Genomic DNA, 15,594 nt, shown 5'->3' on the forward strand with positions numbered 1-15,594 from the left:
GCTCTGCAGAGTAGCCTTTCATCTTGATGCCCGCGCTGTTTGTCCATTACAAAATCAGTCCCGTTTTTTGCCAGACCTCGTATGCCTGATGTTAGTGGAATATCCAACTTCAGTGTATAGGCCCTGAGTTGATTGCAGCTACCCACTTGAAAATTACTTTAGGTCCTAACCACGAAAATTGTAACAAATAATACAAAGTTGTATATATGCAGACTGAAGCGACGAATGAAAATTTGTACCAAGGCCACAGTTCGAATCCGGGTCTCGTGGTCACTAGTCAGATGCGCTAACCACTACGCCACCGTGGCACAGTGGCTTTGGACGACTGCACGGACTATCCCACCACGATTCCCTCCTCAATGCAAATTCCCATTCACGCCTGAGCGTAGTGGCATTTCCCATGAGCCCAAATGGCGTTGCAAAGGACCTATAACTGTATTCAAATAGCGACTCAGCATCGAACTAAACGAAGGATCCTGCCTGAAACCCAGGCACAGGTAATTTAATCAAATGAAACTTTACGATTCCAGAGACCTTTTCAAGTCTGAAACATGTATACAAGCAGGTACCTATGCCTCGGTTTTGGGCAGGATCCCCAATTTGTTCGATGCTGAGGTGTTATTCCAATACAATTGGAGAGCCTCTGAAATGCTATTCCAGTTCATGGATAATACCAGTGGCTCACACGTGAACAGAAATTTGCACTAAAGAGGGAAGCGCGCTTCGGTAGTCCATGCAGTTGCGCAACGCCACTGTGCCAGAGTGGTGTAGGGGTTAGCGCGTCTGCCTAGTAAGCAGGAAATCCAGTTTCGATTCCTGACACCGGTACAAATTTCCATTCGTCACCTCAGTCTGCATATAGACTTGTTGGAGACTTGAAAGGTCTCTGGTCCACATAGTTTCATTTTAAGAGGGTCACTCCAAAAGAAATGGCCGGCCGAGGTGGCCGAGCGGTTCTAGGCGCTACAGTCTGGAACCGCGCGACAGCTACGGTCGCAGGTTCGAATCCTGCCTCGGACATGGATGTGTATGATGTCCTTAGGTTAGTTAGGTTTAAGTAGTTCTAAGTTCTAGGGGACTGATGACCTCAGCAGTTAAGTCCCACAGTGTTCAGAGCCATTTGAACCATTTCAACCAAAAGAAATGCACACTTTTTTTAAAAAAATCTTTCATTCTACACGTTTGAAAGTTTTATAGTGTGTAGATACATCCTTTAGGAACAATATTTTCATTTCGTCACATAATTTCCATCCCTATCAACTGCCTTACTGCCTTACAGTGTGTAGATACATCTTTTAGGAACAATATTTTCATTTCGTCACATAATTTCCATCCCTCTCAACTGCCTTATGCCATCTTGGAACCAGCGCCTGTATAACCGCACGGTAAAATTCCGGCCCAACCCGTTGGAGCCATTGCATGGCAGCGTGCACAAGGTAGTCATCATCTTCAAACCTTGTTCCACGAAGAGAGTCATTCAGTTTCCCAAAGAGATGATAGTCACATAGAGCCAGGTCAGGATTGTAAGGCGGGTGTTTCAGTGTTGTCCATCCGAGTTTTGTGATCGCCTCCATGGTTTTTTGACTGACATGTGGCCGTGCATTGTCATGCAACAGCAAAACATCCTGCTTTTGGCGATGTGGTCGAACACGACTCAGTCGAGCTTGAAGTTTCTTCAGTGTCGTCATATATGCATCAGAATTTAAGGTGGTTCCATTTGGCATGATGTCCACAAGCTAGAGTCCTTCGGAATCGAGAAAGACCGTAGCCATAACTTTTCCAGTAGAAGGTGCAGTTTTGATTTTTTTTTCTTGGGTGAATTTGCATAATGCCACTCCATTGATTGCCTCTTCGTCTCTGTTGAAAAATGATGGAGCCATGTTTCATCACCTGTCACAATTCTTCCAAGAAATTCATCTCCACCATTCTCGTAGTGTTCGCTGCATACCGTTTCTCTTGTTTCTTTGTGAGCCACTGTCAACATCCTGGGAACCCACCTGACACAAACCTTTTTTAACGCCAACACTTTCAGTATTCTGCAAACACTTCCTTCCCCTATCCCAACGTAGCGTGACAATTCGTCCACTGTGATTCGTCTGTCAGCAGTCACCAATTCGTTAACTCTCTGCACATTGTCTGGAGTGTGTGCAGTACGAGGCCTGCCGCTGCGAGGACAATCCTCAATATAGCCGTGCCCACCGAGTAACTGTACTGCGATCGACAGCAGCATCTCCATACACATTTTTCAACCCCTTGTGAATGTTTCCCATTGTCTCCTTTTCACAGTGCAGGAATTCGATGACAGCACGTTGCTTCTGACGAACATCAAGTGTAGCAGCCTGTGGTGTCATCGCCAGACACCACACTTGCTAGGTGGTAACATTTAAATCGGCCGCGGTCCGTTAGTATACGTCGGACCCGCGTGTCGCCACAGTCAGTGATTGCAAACCGAGCGCCGCCACACGGGAGGTCTAGTCTAGAGACTCTCTAGCACTCGCCCCAGTTGTACAGCCGACTTTGCTAGCGATGGTTCACTGTCTACATGCGCTCTCATTTGCAGAGACGACAGTTTGGCATAGCCTTGAGCTACGTCATTTGCTACGATCTAGCAAGGTGCCATATTCAGTTACTATAATCTGAACAGATAATATTACCTAACGTCAGTATAGTCCTTCCGTCCTCACGGCAGCCTGCGTGAGCTAAAACGCGTGCATTTCGGCCTCCTCTAGTAACACGTGGTTGGCTCTTCTGCCAACACTACACAGCCATCTTGAAGACATGCTGTGATGGCGCCACTCGCGGGAACAGGTTGAGCCACGTTTGAAAACAAGCGGGAAGGATGTATCTACACACTATAAAACTTTCACACATGCAGAATTAAAACTGTATCTTTACGAAAATAGTGTGCATTTCTTTTGGAGTGACCCTCGTAACAAAATGGTGAAGATGTCATTTAAGAAATTAATCGCGAGTGTAATCTGAAAATTAAAAACTAATTGGGCAAACAGATATTGCTTCAGCGGCTATTTGCAGGTGTTATCGAACAGAATCCCTGCTGATGAGAAAGACGGAGGGTTGGTACCGACCTGGTTGTGCGCGGTGGTGGTGAGCAGGTGCCTCTGCAGCTCCACGGGGTCCAGCTCTCGCAGGATGGCGGCCACCTTGCGCGCGTCGGGGCGTGCCCTGGGCAGCGTGGAGGGCGCGCTGAGGATCGCGTCCAGAGCGCCCAGCGGCCTCCGCGGACGAGGGGTCGGTGGCGGGGGCGGCCGCACCTGCTGCTGTTGCTGCTCGGCGGCGGGGGCAGAAGGCGCGGGGGCGGAAGGCGCGGGGGCGGCGGAGCCCGCGAGGCGCTGCTGCAGCTGCGCCACCTCGTCGCGCAGGCGCGTGCCCTTGCGCTGGATCACGTCCAGCAGGTTCCAGAGTTCGTCCTCCGCCTCGTCCACCACCACCGACGACGAGCTGGCCTGCGGACATAGCGCATCGCGGCTCAGCGGGCGGGCTGTCTGCGTCTGCGGAGGCCGCCGGCCGCGGGCGCCGAGGGCCCGCAGCACAGCAGGCTAGGGAGGGGCTGGAGAGGAAAGGAGGGAGAGAGGCGACGTGACGGTCCGCTGATAACGCCCGCGCTGAATCACTGGCGCGGCCAGCTCTTACCGCCCCAAGTTCGCGCCTCGATGGCACGCCGCTCCACACGGAAACTTTCACTACATTCCGTCCTGCGCAAGCTCGCCTCACTTCTGAGCTACATGCCCGCAAGACAGAAATGGTAATTGTTTGAAAAGCGAAGTATACCTGACCTAACTACACTACTGGCCATTAAAATTGATACACCACGAAGAAGACGTGCTACAGACGCGAAATTTAACCGACAGGAAGAAGATGATGTGATATGCAAATTATTAGCTTTTAAGAGCGTTCACAAAAGGCTGGCGCCGGTGGCGACACCTACAACGTGCACGCATGAGGAAAGTTTCCAACAGATTTCTCATACACAAACAGCAGTTGACCGGCGTTGCCAGGTGAAACGTTGTTTTGATGCCTCGTGTAAGGAGGAGAAATGTGTACCATCACGTTTCCGACTTAGATAAAGGTAGCCTATCGCGCTTGCGGTTTACCGTATCGCGACATTGCTGCTCGCGTTGGTCGAGACCAAATGACTGTTAGCAGAATATGGAATCGGTGGGTTCAGGAGGGTAATAAGGAACACCGTGCTGGATCCCAACGGCCTCGTATCACTAGCAGTCGAGATGACAGGCACCTTATCCGCATGGCTGTAACAGATCGTGCAGCCACGTCTCGATCCCCGAGTCAACAGATGGCGACGTTTGCAAGAACAGTTCGACGACGTTTGCAGCGGCATGGACTATCAGCTCGGAGACCATGGCTGCGGTTACCCTTGACGCTGCATCACAGACAGGAGTGCCTGCGATGGTGTACTCAACGACGAACCTGGGTGCTCGAATGGCAAAACGTCATTTTTTCGGATGAATTCAGGTTGTGTTTACAGCATAATGATGGTCGCAACCGTGTTTGGGGACATCACGCTCAATCACATTGGAAGCGTGTATTCGTCATCGCCATACTAGCTTTTCACCCAGCGTGATGGTACGGGGTGCCATTGGTTACACGTCTCGGTCACCTCTCGTTCGCACTGACGGCACTTTGAACAGTGGACGTTACATTTCTGATGTGTTACGACCCGTGGCTCTACCCTTCATTCGATCCCTGCAAAACCCTATATTTCAGAAGAATAAAGCACGACCGCATGTTACAGGTTCTGTACGGGTCTTTCTGGCTACAGAAAATGTTCGACTGCTGCCCTGGCCAGCTCATTCTCCAGATCTCTCACCAATTGAAAACGTCTGGTCAATGGTGGCCGAGCAACTGGCTCGTCACAATACGCCAGTCACTGCTCTTGATCAACTGTGGTATCGTGTTGAACCTGTATGGGCAGCTGTACCTGTACACACCATCCAAGCTCTGTTTGACTCAATGCCGAGGCGTATCATGGCCGTTATTACAGCCATAGGTAGTTGTTCTGAGTACTGATTTCTCAGTATCTATGGACCCAAATTGGGTGAAAATGTAATCACATGTCAGTTCTAGTATAATATATTTGTCCAATGAATACCCGTTTATCATCTGCATTTCTTCTTGGTGTAGCAATTTTAATGGCCAATAGTGTAGAATAGTATGCAGTGACGTGAAGAAAGTCGTGGGATAGTGAGATGCATATATACAGACGGCGGTAGCATCGCGTACGCAAGCCATAAAAGTGCAGAGAATTGAAGGAGCTGTCATTTGTACTCGAGCGGTTCACGTGCAAAGGTATCCGACGTGATTATGAGCGCACGACGTCAATAACAGACTTCGAACCGAAATGGTAGCTGCATCTGAACGCATGCGTCACTTCATTTCGGAAATCGTTTGGGACTTCAATATTTCGTGACCCACAGTGTCAGGAGCGTGCCGAGAACGCCAAATTTGGGACATTACCTCTCACCACGGACAACACAGTGACCGACGACCTTCAGTTAACGACCTGCAGAACAGCGTTGGCGTAGAGTTGTCATTGCCACAAGACAAGCAACGCTGCGTGAAATAACCGCAGAAACCGAAGTGGGACGTACGACGAAGCAATCTGTTAGGACCCTGCGGCGAAATTTTGCGTTAATGGACTACGGCAGCAGACAACAGACGCTAGTGCCTTTACTAACAGTACGACATCGCCAGCAGCGCCTCTCCTGGGCTTGTGACCCTATCGACTGAACCCTTGACGACTGAAAAACCGTGCCCTAGTCAGATGAGTCCAGAATTCAGTTGGTAAGAGCTCCTGGTAAGGTTCGAATGTGGCGCAAACCCCACGAACCCATGGACCTAATTTATCAGCAAGGCACTGTGCAAATTGGTGATGCTCCATAATGGTGTGGGCTGTGCTTACGTGGAATGAAGTGATTACTGACTGGAAATGGTTGTGTCGGCTACTTTGAGACCAGTTGCAGCCATTCATGTACTTTATGTTCCCAAACAACGATGCAATTCTTATGGATGACAATGTCCCACGTTACCGCGCCATAACTGTTCGTTACTGATTTAGAGATCATTCTGGACAATTCGAGCGAATGATTTGGCCACCCAGATCGCCCGATATGTATCCCATCGATCATGTATGCGACAAATCGAGAGGTCAGTTTGTGCACAAAATCCTGCACCGGCAACACTTTCGCAATTATGGACGGTTACAGAGGCAGTGTGACTCAAAATTTCTGCAGTGGGTTTCCAGTGAGTTGCTGAGTCCATACCACGTTCGTTGCTGCCCCACGCCGGACAACAGGAGGTCCAACACGATATTACGAGGTATCCCGTGACTTTTGTCAGCTCAGTGTATGAGAGATAGCAGTACCGTATTCTAAGTGAAGCTCTAAACGCAACTCGTATAAAAAGCAGTCAAGCGAAAACGAGACAGATCGAAAAAAGTTTGTAAACAGTTTATTAATATAAAAGTAATCGCTGTAACTGTTAATACATTTATTTCACTGTGAGAGTTTCACTGTGAGAGAAGGCGGTCAACCCCTTCGAAGAAAAATGTTTGTGGTTGCCTACGGACTCACGAGAGCATCTCTTCGTCCGAACCAATTCTACGGCCAGGAATGTCTCTCTTATGGGTTCCAAAAATGAAGAAATCGCGTGGTGAGAGATGGAGACTGTACGGAGGAAGTATAACGCCTTTCCAACAAAACTTCTACAGCCTCGTCGAAACACCCTTGGCAACGTGTGTACGGGCCCTCATTCTGCCAAACTTGTTTGGACTACGCTGCAGAAGCTTCGCTAGGAAGCCCTTACACGTCCTTCATACAGTCTCGATCTCTCCCCTGAGATTCCCGTACTTTGGAGCCGTAAAGAAAGACATTCGTAGTCGTCTATGTGCACGCCTGGGTACAATCATACGTAGGTCAACATTATTCCTTAAAGACACTGACCGTATTGTCTCTCAGTATGATACATGTATTAACAGTTGAGGCCCTTACTTTTCAAATAATAAACAGGTTACTTACTTTTTTCCATTTGTCTTATTTTTATTTGACTCCCTCTTATAGATGCCTTCAAGGTTCTTCGTTACTCTTGACAGCACACTAGAGAGCTAAGGGAGACTCCTGGATATACCATGGACGGACAGGGCCACAAATCTAGCAAATCTACAGGACTCCTAATGTCTGAAGAGACATCAGAAGAGCACATTTGGAAACCTTTTGTTACGATTCGCACAACCCTTATTACAAACATGGAATCTGCGTTAGACTACTTTGCGGAAAGACTTATTCTCTCTGCAGAGGAGGTTGTGCTGTTCTGGAAATTCTTGGAAGATTAAAACTGCTCGCCAGACTGGGGCTGGAGCCTGGAATCGTGCCTTTCGTGGGTAGTGCTCTTATCGACTGGGCTATCGAGGACCACTCAAGGGGGGTTTGAACACTTGTGCGGAGTGACACTTCTGCGGGGGGACATTTCTGTGGAGCCTAGGGTTCTTGCTGGGACACTAAGAAATTGTTTCCTGTCTAGCAATGCAGCGCAGCGTGCTGCAGTCTACGATACATTTTAAAACGAGTTATTTTTAACGTATGTTGAAAGAGTGAAAAAATGAAACTAGTCACTTTTTTATGATAATTCGTTTCACTTTTACCAGTTTCAAGTTGGTTTGCTCATCCTTCCGACGAGATCTGTGTTAGGTTGGAAGACGTTAGTTTGGCTTTGAGTTGGCGAAACCATCAAAGGTGAAAGCAATAACCTACCTGAAGTGTCTTAGACTCCGAAGAAATATCAACACATTCCAGCACCGCACTAGGGTAAATCAGCAAAGCTGTCACCAACTCCGACTCACTACCCACCTCGTACCCCTCTCCTATCTTACACATTTCACTTTGCTGAACTAGTACTATCGATAACATGGATACTGCTAACAAATAGATTATTCACAGCCTTGGGGACTGTTTTCAGTATGTACATCTTACTCTGCAGTGGATTGAGTCCTGTCTGGGTAGCTCGTTCGGTACAATCATTACCCGCAAAAGGCAAGGTTCCGGATCCGAAGAGCCCCAGTCCGGCACACATCATGTTCTTAAACAAAGGTCAGACAAGGTGTCTAAATGTGTTTGGAGATTAAAATTAATACAATTTTATTTTATAATTAGAAGCCTCCGACAGTGAATTATTGCAAAGCAGAAATAGGGCCAAGACATTGGACTACTACTCCCCGTATTGGCAACCAGAACAGATACGGATAACACATTTCGAAACACGAGATTATAGCGTACGTTTTTCAGGAAGCTCAAAGGAAGGGATGCGTGGAAGAGGAAGGGACTGTGCAGTCCAAGTCAGATAAACAAGGAGACAATTGTCGTATGTATTGCCATTTGATGATGATGCTGAAATGATGATGAGAACAAACACCCAGTCCCCGGGGCAGAGAAAATCCCCAACCCGGCCGGGAATCGAACCGGGTACCCCGTGATTCAGAGACAGCAACGCTAGCCACTAGATTACGAGCTGCAGACTATTGCCATCTGAAACCACAGGAACATCCACAATTACGATACTACAAAAATAAATCTTCATAACTTCTGTCTTCGTTTCAGATGGAACTGAAAGACGCTGGAACATAACTTATTAAAATCTACTGTGCAGGTAAAGCTAGTACGCTTCTAAAAGGGAACAGTATAGTTACACACAAGTTTCCTCTAGTTCTCGATATCTGTGGAACGTGCAAGCAACTTGCTGATAACGAATGTCTGACGCACTTTCCGTTACTCAAACTTCCAGCATTGACTGACTCGTCTGTTCTAAGAGGGATTCTAGTTTAACCTGGAGGAACTTTAAGGAGAACTTGGTATGTCTGACGTTGTGTGTCGGAAACGTAGTCCAGTACGCAGTAAACTTCCCGGAAAAGAACATTCGCAGGTACAAGCACGCGGAAGGGAAAAAGTAATTACATTTAAAAATCACGAACAATAAAGAGAAAGCGCAGCACAAAAGCACAATGTAAAGAAGGACGACGAACTGCAGATGGTAAGGCCGAAAAATTTACAGAAAATGTATTGCAAAAGCGCAACAAATGTACCTAAAAACCAGCTGTGTAATTGGGAATTACTTATGTTCTCAGAAAAGTTTTCTCAACGCATGGGCTTTTCCGAAAGTTACATTCTGGCATCCTCCAGTTAATGTTGGGCGATTTTCGTCGCGGTAATTCCGGAAATAATCGTCCTGCAAAGGTTTCATGAAGATCGTTATCTCTTATGCCAGTGGCCAGTGGTACCCAGTGTCCCATCTGTTCTCGGTTACTGTTTAACTGGAATGTGAACGTTACCTGTGTGCTCTACGCAATAGGTGACGTAATCTTGTCTGCAGCACACTTCCTGAATAGTCTTCACGTATTTCTGACCAGAGCGATAACACGAAAGAAGCCTAGACGACGCCAAAAGCTAACCAGTTCATTAAAAGGAAAAAGTTAGGGTTTCACTTCACATCAACAACGAGCTCATTAGACACGGGGCACAAGCTCGGACCGTACAAGAACGGGGAAAGAAGTCGTCCCTGCCCTTACAAATAAACCATCCTGCGTTCCACCTTCACCGACTTACGGCAACCATAGAAAAACTAAATCTAAAAGGTTGGATGGGGAACTGAACCCCGCAAATTTAAGTCCTATGTCTTAACCAATACATCAGTATATTGTACCAGCAGCCTCTCCTCGGTAGTATGTAAGATGTTTTAACAAAATGCTAACGTGGCTTAAAGAGTCATTAGAATTTTACTGTGCAAAAAACAAACTGGTCTTCGAAATCGACACTACATAGTTTGCCACCTGCGTATTGTAAACGACGTTACAGGAGGAAATAAGGAGTATGGATAAACACTTTATAGGAAATTTATTGATGTCAAGAAGGTTAAAACAAAAAAATTAATAAAATGAAAGGCAGAAAAGGAAAGGAGAAAAAGGGATACAGTTACAAAGTAACAGGTTAATTGGGTAACTCATTACGAAAGACTAACTGGTGGTATACAGGAACTGAGTCATTAGTAATAGCTGAATCAAAATTTATTCAAGCGAATATGAAAGCTAATTAATTAGCGTACTCACAAGCGATTGATACAGCAGTAAACAAACAAAATGGAAAAAAAATCTTCCTTGCATTTCACTAGGAGAGTAGAAGACAGCATTCAGAATTTAAGTTTCCAGTGTGCCTGAAAAGAGAAGCTTTTAACATTACGTACAGATGCTTCTAATCTACGGCAGTGAGATAGGCATCGTAAGTGTGCAAACCATTCAGTTAACATCGGATAACGGATAGAAGCAATTTGAGATGACAATAAGGGAGTGGAACAGAAGTAAGACGGCGACGGTAAAGACATGAATCTGCGATGCTGTCGCAGTTGTTACAAAACTGGAACAGAAATGATGGGGCAAACGCTATTGTCTAGATAAATTCAGGGAAGGAACTTATCTGCATGCGTTCCACGATACGAGACTACCTGGGTGACGCGGTAGGTAAACGACACCAGGCAACAACCAGGAAACATTCGGATTCATAAGGGTGAGTAAGTATGGAAGAGCCTTTTTCCAGCAGCGCATGAACATGACGACGACGACGACGACATGAAACGATAGTGATAACAGTCGGTCTGGAGTAACCGAAGTACCTCTAAATTCATCGCTCGTGAGACCTGAGGAAGACGATCAGGTCAGCCGTCGTAATATTACGCATAAAATTGTAAATACATCTTATAAATTAAAGAATGGAAAAGAAGAATGGAAAAACTGGTAAAAGCAGAGTTCGGGGGAGATCAGTTTCGATTTCGGAGAAATGTAGGAACACGTGATGCAATACTGAACACGTGAGGCAATACTGAACCTACGGCTTAGAAAATAGGTTAAGGAAAGGCAAACCTACATTGACAGCATTTGTAGACTTAGAGAAGCTTTTGGCAGTGTTGACTGCAATACGCTGTTTAAAATTCTGAAGATAGCAAGGATAAAATACATGGAGCGAACCACTATTTACAACTTGTACAGAAACCAGACGGCATGGGTCGAAAGGCATGAAAGGGAAGCAGTGGTTGAGAAGGAAGTGAGACAGGGCTGTAGTCTATAGCCCATGTTATTCAATCAGTAAACTGAGCAAGCAGTAAAGGAAACAAAAGAAAAGTTTGAAGTAAGAATTAAAATTCAGGAAGAAAAAATAAAAACGTTGAGGTTTGCCGATGACATTGTATTTCTGTCACAGAAAGCAAAGGACATGGAAGAGATTTTGAACGGAAAGGACAGTATCTTGAAAGGAGAATACAAGATGAACATCAACAAAAGCGAAACAAAGATAATGAAATGTAGTCGACTGCTAAGGGAATTAAATTAAGAAATGAAACAATTAAAGTAGTAGATGATTTTGCTATTTGGGCAGTAAAACTGACGATGGGTATTTGTCTGGAGTGTAGCCATGTATGGAAGTAAAACATGGACGATAAACAGTTTAAACAAGAAGAGACTAGAAGCTTTTGCAATGTGGTGCTGCAGAACAATTTTGAAGACTAGATGGGTCGATCACGTAATTAATGAGGAGGTACAGAATATATACTACTGGCCATTAAAATTGCTACACTGCGAAGATGACGCGAAATTTAACCGACAGGAAGAAGATACTGCGATATGCAAATGATTAGCTTTTCAGAGCATTCACACAAGGTTGGCGCCGGTGGCGACACCTACAACGTGCTGACATGAGGAATGTTTCCAACCGATTTCTCATACACAAACAGCAGTTGACTGGCGTTGTCTGGTGAAACGTTGTTGTGATGCCTCGTGTAAGGAGGAGCAATGCGTACCATCACGTTTCCGACTTTGATAAAGGTCGGATTGTAGCCTATCTCGATTGCGGTTTATCGTATCGCGACATTGCTGCTCGCGTTGGTCGAGATCCAATGACTGTTAGCAGAATATGGAATCGGTGGGTTCAGGGGATAATACGGAACGCCGTGCTGGATCCCAACGGCCTCGTATCACTAGCAGTTGAGATGACAGGCATCTTATACGCATGGCTGTAACGGCCCGTGCAGCCACGTCTCGATCCCTGAGTCAACAGATGGGGACGTTTGCAAGACAACAACCATCTGCACGAACAGTTCGACGACGTTTGCAGCAGCATGGACTATCAGCTCGGAGACCATGGCTGCGGTTACCCTTGACGCTGCATCAGAGACAGGAGCGCCTGCGATGGTGCACTCAACGACGAACCTGCGTGCAAGAGTGGCAAAACGTCATTTTTTTCGGATGAATCCAGGTTCTGTTTACAGCATCGTTATGGTCGCAACCGTGTTTGGCGACATCACGGTGAACGCACATTGGAAACGTGTATTCGTCATCGCCATACTGGCGTATCACCCGGCGTGATGGTATGGAGTGCCATTGGTTACACGTCTAGGTCACCTCTTGTTCGCATTGACGGCACTTTGAACAGTGGACGTTACATTTCAGATGTGATACGACCCGTGGCTCTACCCTTCATTTGATCCCTGCGAAACCCTGCATTTCTGCTGGATAACGACCGCATGTGGCAGGTCCTGTACGGGCCTTTCTGGATACAGGAAATGTTCCACTGCTGCCCTGGCCACCACATTCTCCAGATCTCTCACCAATTGAAAACGTCTGGTCAATGGTGGCCGAGCAACTGGCTCATCACAATACGCCAGTCACTACTCTTGATGAACTGTGATATCGTGTTGAAGCTGCACGGGCAGCTGTACCTGTACACGCCATCCAAGTTCTGTTTGACTCAATGGCCAGGCGTATGAAGGCCGTTATTACGGCCAGAGATGGTTGTTCTGGGTACTGATTTCTCAGGATCTATGCACCCAGATGGCGTGAAAATGTAATCACATGTCAGTTCTAGTATAATATATTTGTCCAATGAATACCCGTTTATAATCTGCATTTCTTCTTGGTGTAGCAATTTTAATGGCCAGTAGTGTAATTGGGGAGACAAGGAATCTGTGGCACAACTTGACCAGAAGAAGGGATCTGTTGATAGGACACATTCTGAGACATCAAGGGATCACCAGTTTAGTATTGGAGGGGAGCGTGGGTAGTAGAAGTCGTAGAGGGAGACCAAGGGATGAGTACGTAGGCAGATTCAGAAATATGTGGGCTGCAGTAGCTACTCGGACATGAAGAGGCTCGCACAAGATAGAGTAGCAGGGAGAGCTTCATCAAACCAGTATTTGGGCTATAAACAACAACAACAACAACAACAACAAGTTAAACCTTTGGTAAAATCGAGGAATTGTATCTCTTAAATGATGAAATAAGCTAGAAAATGATGTTTATACTACATCGAGGTCTACGGGGAATATGCTAGTAAAGATTAAGATTTTAGTGAAATCCACTGTTAGTTTATAGGCACTGGTATTTCAATAGTCCTCGTAACGCTCCAAAAATGAGAGGTGATGTCCTTCAAAATGATAGTACCATGAGTGACACCGCTGTAGATGCAGGGTGATGATACTCTGATTAAAACCGCTTCTTATTTGGCGTTTGTCGGAGGAGGGGATTAGGGTTTTACGTCCCGTTGACTGTGATGTCATTAGAGACGGAGCAGAAGCTCGGGTTACCGAAGTATGGGGAAGGATATCAGCCGTGCCCTTTCAAAGGAACCATTCCGGCGTTTGCCCGGAGGAATTTAGGATAATTGCGGAAAATCTAAATCTGGATGGCCGGACAGGGATTTGAACAGTCGAAGTAGTTGCCTTTGGGAGCTATACATCGGCGGAGTCGTCGTTCTCAGTCTTTACAGCAGCGCTGAAAGTCTTCAACTGGTAGGTTCGTTAACATGTTGTTCACATTATTTTGAATGTTCTCCGGAGTCACAAAATGATGTTGTTTTACAACATTTTTTCAATTCTGGGCACAGAAAAACGTCACAAGGACTCATATCATGCGAATAGGAGGACTGTGGAAGAACAGGAAAGTCTTTTGAGGTCAACCATTCCGCGATGGAAGTGGCCGTTTGACATGTGGCGTTGTCATAATGAAATATCCATTTGTCTGCGATGTCGGGTCTCATTCGATTCACCCTTTTCCTGAGCCTTTCAAGGACATCTTTGTAAAAAAAAAAAAAAAATGGGTAACATCTTGTTCTGGAGGAACAAATTTTTTATGCACGATACCCCTGCTGCCAAAAAAGCAAATCAACAGTTTTAATTTTTGAATTGCTCATCCGAGCTGATTTCGGTGGAGGAGATGTCTCAGTATGACACTCCTCACTTTGCCGCTTTGTCTCAGGATCGTAATCAGAAAGCCAGGATTCATCACCTGCGATCACACGACAGGACCATTCGTGGTCACTGGAAGTCCTCTCAAGAAGATCAATGCACACGCTTCTTCGACTATCCTTCTGCTCAGTTGCGAGGTTTTTCGGCACCATTTTGGCACAACTCTTTCGCACGCGCAAATCTACGGTCAAAATTTGACGGTGAAAGAGTTCAACAGGTCAGCCATCATCCTTATTGTTAAGCGTAGGTCTGATCTCACAAGGCCAGGCACACGTTCTACCTTCTCGTCGGTTTTTGAAGCTGAAGGTCACACTGAGCGAGGTTCATCTTCAATGTGTTCTCGGCCTTCCAAAAACGGTCTGTGGCAGCTAAAAACTTGCGCTCTTGGTAAGGAGTGCTGCCCACATATCTGTTTCAACTTTTGAAAAGGTCACACTCAAGGTTTCCCCAAGTTTAACACAAAACGTTATGACATAACGTTGCTCTAAATTCCGCCGTTCCATTTTCGTAACACGCAACTAAAACAACAACAACAATGACGGCGGTCTCAATGATCACGTGATGGCTGTACAGAGCTGAAACTCGGACTGAGTATCCGGAAGCCACGTACCACCAGTCTACACACGTAGAGGGTTTGGGTTGGGTTGTTTGGAGGAGGAGACCAGACAGCGAGGTCATCGGTCTCATCTACATCTACATTTATACTCCGCAAGCCACCCAACGGTGTGTGGCGAAGGGCACTTTACGTGCCACTGTCATTACCTCCCTTTTCTGTTCCAGTCGCGTATGGTCCGCGTGAAGAACGACTGCCGGAAAGCCTCCGTGGGCGCTCGAATCTCTTTAATTTTACATTCGTGATCTCCTCGGGAGGTATAAGTAGGGGGAAGCAATATATTCGATACCTCATCCGAAAGGCACCCTCTCGAAACCTGGACAGCAAGCTACACCGCGATGCAGAGCGCCTCTCTTGTAGAGTCTGCCACTTGAGTTTGCTAAACATCTCCGTAACGCTATCAGGCTTACCAAATAACCCCGTGTCGAAACGCGCCGCTCTTCTTTAGATCTTCTCTATCTCCTCCGTCAACCCGACCTGGTACGGATCCCACACTGATGAGCAATACTCAAGTATAGGTCGAACGAGTGTTTTGTAAGCCACCTCCTTTGTTGATGGACTACATTTTCTAAGCACTCTCCCAATGAATCTCAACCTGGTACCCGCCTTACCAACAATTAATTTTATATGATCATCCCACTTCAAATCGTTCCGCACGCATACTCCCAGAT

General features: G+C 46.3%; 1 protein-coding gene across 1 annotated transcript in view; it reads right to left on the bottom strand.

The window, feature by feature from the left end:
- LOC124777433 overlaps positions 1–15,594 on the bottom strand; it is a 553,086-nt gene that overhangs the window by 35,107 nt on the left and 502,385 nt on the right. The window contains exons 6-7 of the mRNA XM_047252838.1: positions 3,345–3,464; positions 3,087–3,284 (exon numbers count right to left, since the gene is read on the bottom strand). Of these exons, the coding sequence (XP_047108794.1) occupies positions 3,087–3,284; positions 3,345–3,464 (318 nt within the window). The remainder of the gene's footprint in view (positions 1–3,086; positions 3,285–3,344; positions 3,465–15,594) is intronic.

Source organism: Schistocerca piceifrons, chromosome 1 (genome assembly GCF_021461385.2).
Source record: "Schistocerca piceifrons isolate TAMUIC-IGC-003096 chromosome 1, iqSchPice1.1, whole genome shotgun sequence".
NCBI classification, from domain to species: domain Eukaryota; kingdom Metazoa; phylum Arthropoda; class Insecta; order Orthoptera; family Acrididae; genus Schistocerca; species Schistocerca piceifrons.